General features: G+C 33.1%; 1 protein-coding gene across 1 annotated transcript; it reads right to left on the reverse strand.

Annotated features, from left to right (window-relative positions):
• Positions 1-3475: 3475 nt before the first annotated feature.
• Positions 3476-5905, reverse strand: LOC112756984 (uncharacterized). Its single transcript, XM_025805585.1, is given in 3 exon segments — positions 3476-3619; positions 5604-5738; positions 5885-5905. Coding segments are annotated over 3 exon segments (300 nt in total).
• Positions 5906-6158: the final 253 nt, after the last annotated feature.

A 6158-nucleotide genomic window follows, 5' to 3' on the forward strand; every position in this document is an offset into this window, starting at 1 on the left:
CTCTCTCAAATGACACCAATAAAACACATTATCCAAACGTTTAATTACTTTTATTTCTTTAAAAATAAAAAAATACTTTAATTTTTTTTATTGTAAAAGCTCACGTAAAGAAACCATTAATTTCTTCTAAAACATCTTCTATTTTCGCTATTTTACACCCTTATATTATGTTTTTCAGCCCAAGAGCCTTAGATTTCTCCCAACTAATTTTTCAAGAGTGTGATTTATTTGAAAAAATATTTCAAAATACAATACAAATAATAACAAATAAACCTAATCAAAATTTTTTCATATACAATGCACTAAGAGAAACTCCTTTATTAAATGGAAGCATCCTGTGATTTGTATGAATAACTTATCATGGGTTATTAAAAATATAACTATACAGTATATGGTAAATAAAAAGAAAAAAAGATTTATGTAAAAAAAATTAAACAAATTTAAAAAAAAATTTGGTTGAAAAAAGTATTAATTAAAAATATAATTAGTTATATTATTTTTTTTATGGAGACCACTTTAATAAAAACATAAAAAATGTCTTTTTTTTAAAGACTTGTATACATGTCATAATATGATTGGATATCTTTATTAAACCGATTAATAATTTATTTTTTAATAAATCAGAACAAAATCAGTTTATTATAACTAAAAAATAAATCTAATTGTCCGCACTATAATTATTAGATCCTGTTTTTTTCGATCGATTTACACAATTTAAACCGAATTATATTTAAATTTTGTAATAAAAAAACAAATATATCCTTGAATTTTTATTTTACAGACATTTAAATTTCTAATAATTTAAAAATACAATTAAATTTCTAAAAAAAAAATTCTAACCTTAATCCCTTATCTCTGTCCAAACCCAAATCCCAAATCCAAGCTTAATCTCTCGTTAATCTATAAAACTGACCCGAAAATTAAAAAAATCTAGCCACAGCGTCTCGTTTCTCTCCCTTCTCTCATTGAAGTTCGAGCTCTCATCTCTTTGTTTACCGGCTCAATCTTAAGTTCACCGGAGATTGCCGCTAGAAGTTCCCAGCAAAGAAACCCTTCGACAACGATAGAGAAGATTTCCGACAACGATTCTTCTTCTCTCGTCCTTACTTGTATGATTGTCGACGACGGAAAAATCGATTACTGAGTACCTATTAGCTTCTTCTCTCATTTTTTTTCGCTCCTTCCATTTTCTCTCTTAAATTCCATGATTTTTCATTTTCTTTTTGGTTAAATTATGATTACTATGGCTCTGTAATCTAGAACAATGAATAATTACGGATTATGATACCAGATTTTTTGTTTCAAGTCCTTGCTCAAGTGTTTCATCAAAATAAAGAGGCCCCTATTCATGATACAGGATTTTTAGTTTTTCAAACCTTTCTCCAATGCTCCATCCTTTTGTTTTTCAATTCATAATTGACTGGTTTTTATTCATCCTTTTTTTACTTATCAAGGTTTGAGATTTGAGTGAACTGAAAACACAATCTCTAAAAAAATGGTATTTTCTATTTTTGTTTTTTTATGTAACTATATGATTGTAGCTTTCAAATGCAAATTTGACTTCTTCTTTGGCCTCCAATTTTTACTGGTGAGATTTAACTATAGTGAATGCATGATTGTTGAGTTGTGATAGATATGAACAAAGCGGGTAACTTTTATTTATAAGAGGAATGCTAGGGGCCAGTAATTTTGGTGTTTTGTAACCATCAATTAGTCATCAATAGTATTTTTAATGGTGTGAGATTACATCTAATGGTGGAAAATCACTCACTTTTGTTTTGATGGTTAAGTGCTGGCCAGAAAACATAAAAGTTGCTGGACTCCTAGACTTTTTCTATTTATAATTAGAAGTAATACACCTTAGGATACATGTATCTATTTCTTCCATTGTGGTGGTTGTTCACTGTGATTGGATTGGACAATTGGGGTTGGATGTATAGTTATTGAAGTTGTGGGGATAATTTAAAAAGGTGGATACTATCATAAAGATTGTACAATTGTCTTCATATGAAGATGCTTCTTTTTTATCATTAGATCATGAATTGTATGGTTTGATTTTGATGTGTTACAAAAGTGTTATTTTTCTTTAAAGTGTGACTAAACAAACAAAATACACTTTTAACACAAGAATCTTTATAAGAAGATATTTTTAACATCTTCATTTGAGTAGGTGCCATTTAAAAATAATGAGACTGAGTATGGATCTGAATTTTTTATTTTAGTTTGGCAATTTTACTGTTCAATCATCTAAAGGTTAGTTTCATTGGTATAGCATTACTGAATTATCTTGAGAAAAAGTTTATGTGACAATATATTTCCTGCATATATATATATATATATATATATATATATATATATATATTTGAATGCTTTTTAAATCTAAAATTTTTTACAAGTTTTTGTGATTAGAATATGATAACTGATTTTTGATGTCGGTGAACAGGTTATTTGAAGTCCATATATTCTTTTTTGTTGTTGGAAGAGCATTTACAACAGATATAGAAAAGCTAAAAATAAGCTAAAAATCAGCAGTAGAAAAAGATCTCTGGATATTACTCAAGTTTTTAAAGATGAAGACAATTTGAAATCAAATTCTTTGAATTAATGGCTTAAGATCATGCATAGAATATGCATCACTGGATATAATTCTATTTGAAGATCTCTTGAATTTCCAATGATTAGTTCTCAATTTTGCAAAATCATCACGCATTTAAGAAGTCGGTAAAAATCTACAATGGAGGATTTGTATCATCTCAGCCCGTCAATATAATAATACATTCAGCCAGTGGCACTCTGCAGCTTTCAGGAGGTGGCAAAAGAAGTATGTAGAGGATAGAGTTGCTGTCTATCAATCTTATGTTGGAGATCACATTATTATAGCTTAGGAGATAGGTGTATAGCCTTAAACAATTGCTTACTGGTTATTGAATCTCATTCCCTTAGGTTCTCATCTTGGTGATTCCTTTGTATTTTAGTATATAAGATTTAGATTTTGGGTTTGTCTTTGTATAGAAATTACAGGGATTACTCAAATATCTTTCATGTTTGCTTCTATTCTGGCTCTCTATTGGCTTTTTTTGGAGAGACTAGAAAGTTAGAATTTTTTATATGTTTTTGCAGGATCTTCCATATAATTTAATTTCATGACTAATTTTAATTTTCAATGGAAACATATTATTGATTTCACTTTAATAGTAATATTAGTTTGCTCTCTGGTGGGTTCTCATCTACACGTTGCTGTTTTAATATTGTTATAAAACACTTGTAAGAATATTTAATTATTAAAAAGAAAATTTTATAAAAATAAAATTCAAAAATCTTTAATATTAACAAGGACTGACTACCTACAATTACAAATCAATAAAACCAAATTCCAAGGAGTGGCTACAACAAATATAGGATCACATTGATGTTCTAACAACATCAGAAGTAGACATGAAGAATATCTATCTGTCAGTCAGTATGATACAAATGTTCAAGAGGACTAGTGTTTTCAATGGATTGATCCCTTTAGAAGGCAATGCCGCAGTCGTCTACTCAGAGCCTCCAACTTCTCAAACCTGTCACCCTTTCCCTTTTTGTTAGCTGTCTCACCTTTCTTCTTTTTCTTCTTCTTGATCTTGTTGAGTTAAATTTCAAAGTGGTCCCTGAACTTGCACTCGAGTCTCAAAGAAGTCCATAAACTTGCATTGGCCCCAATATTGTCCCCGAATTTAACAAAGGTGACTCACGGTCGTCCCTGAAGTATTTTCCGGAGAATATTCCCAAATGGCGTGATGACGTGTATGGATAGGCGCCACGTTGGAAAGGTAACGGCTATCTGACGTGGCTATTATCATTTTTTTAACTCAATTTAGTCCCTGAATTGTTTTATAACCCTAATCCCCAATTTATTATTAGAAATCACTCTGTTTCTTCTTCGCTGCTCTCCTTCGTCTTCTCTGCCATTGTTGAGCGTGAATTGAGTGGGTCATGATAGGTGGAGGCAGCAACCATGTTAGAAATCGGAGTTGAATTTAGGTTGGGCTACAAAAACTTGGATTACTGTTCAGTTGGTCCTGAACTAAGCACGGAGCATTGCAATGCGATCTTGAAAGTGCTTGAGAGGACGAGCGACGGCGCCAAAACGATGTCATTTTTTGTGTGGAAGACGGGAATGGGGAAGTTGGAGCAAAATGATGGTGCTTGCAACGTCATCATTCGTTTGCTGAGCAAGAATGAAGATTGGGAAGTTGCAAAGAAACTGGTTTTGGAAATGAGAACCAAATTCGGGTCCAAAATGAGCTTGCAGGCTTCAACACCCTCATATACGCTTGTCGTAGGTAGGGTTTAGTGGAATTGGGGACGAAGTGGTTCCGACTCATGTTGGATTCTGGTGTGGCACCGAATGACGCGTCATTCAGCATGTTGATGGGGCTTTACAGGAAAGGATGGAACATTGAGGAGGCTGAGTTCACGTTTTATCAGATGAGGCAGTTTGGGATATTGTTTGAACCGGCATATTCAGGTATGATTACAATATACACCCGTTTTAGATTGTATGAAAAGGCAGAAGACATAATTAGCTTGATGAGAGAAGACAAAATTGTCCCTAATATGGAGAATTGGTTGGTGATCCTAAATGCTTATAGCCAACAAGGAAGATTGAGGGATGCTGAGAAGGTTTTGGTGTCAATGCAAGAGGCAGGGTTCAGTCCCAATATTGTTGCATATAACATTATGATAACTGGGTATGGAAAAGCATCCAATATGGATACTGCTTAGAAGTTGTTTGTGAAACTGAAGAATGTTGGATTGGACCTGATGAGACCACTTTCCGTTCTATGATTGAGGGATAGGGTAGAGTTGATAATTATGTAGACGCGGTGTGGTATTATAAGGAGCTCAAGCGGTCCGAATTCGTCAAATTTATACACTATGTTAAAGTTGCAAAGAAGAAGACAATGGCAGAGAAGACAAAGGAGAGCAGAGAAGAAGAAATAGAGTGGTTTCTAATAATAAGTTGGGATCAGGATCATAAAACAATTCAGGGACTAAATTGAGTTAGAAAATGATAACAGCCACGTCAGATAGCCGTTACCTTTCCAACGTGGCACCTCTCCATAAATGTCATCACGCCGTTTGGGAATATTCTCCGGAAAATGCTTCAGGGACGACCGTGAGTCACCTTTGTTAAATTCGGGGACAATATTGGGGCCAATGCAAGTTTAGGGACGACTTTGAGATTCGAGTGCAAGTTCAGGGACCACTCTGAGATTTAACTCGACTTGTTCTTGTTCTTCTTGAGCTTCTGTTCATCTTCTTTTGGCTCTGAACACACTTCTTTCATGCTTCTCAAAGATGTTGCAAATACATCTGTAGTCTGAAATTGTTAACATCAATGATATTATTACGTACTCAAACTTTACAAATAAGCATGAGAAGCAACGACAACAGACCACATTGATATGAACTAACATTCAAATTAGAATCTCACTTCACTTACACATCATTTTCAATATCACCCTTTAGTTTAATCAATAAAACCAAGAACAATAAGAAAAACATATAAACATTGTGAGTGCATGCACGTGTGCACATGTCTGTATGCAATATACATATACCTGAGGGAGGTTATTGATCCTTAAATCTGCACAAGGTTCTTCATCATTGCCTCCTAAAGAAGAACATTTGCCCCAACTTTCTCTATTTGAACTTGTACATGAGAAACAATCTTCAATTTGATTATTTATCTTATCCTGTAAAATCATAAAGTATGGGGATATAAGAGTCGCATTTCTCAACCAAAACTGCTAAAAACATCATCACACCCATAATTATAATCTCTGCATCATAAAACTATGTCCTACATGGAGTGTTTTTAAAAAAACATGAATAAACATACGAGTGTTTCCATCACACCCATAATGTAGCTGGATGACTGAATCATACTAGCCTAAAACGGAAGGCCAGACTAGCTATTTGTGCAAAACGGAAGGCCAGACTAGCTAGCATTAATTCTCTTACAAGAAACTAGTATAACTTAGAAAACAACAATGATACAGCCATGAAGAGATTCTATTAGTTCCTACTAAACAAAACAATTAGATCAAAACTAAAGGTGAATTTTCAGTATTAAGAAATCAACTGTCTCTCTTAAATCTCCAATTCAATTATGC

The sequence above is a fragment of the Arachis hypogaea genome, chromosome 16 (assembly GCF_003086295.3).
Source record: "Arachis hypogaea cultivar Tifrunner chromosome 16, arahy.Tifrunner.gnm2.J5K5, whole genome shotgun sequence".
Taxonomy (NCBI): Eukaryota; Viridiplantae; Streptophyta; class Magnoliopsida; order Fabales; family Fabaceae; genus Arachis; species Arachis hypogaea.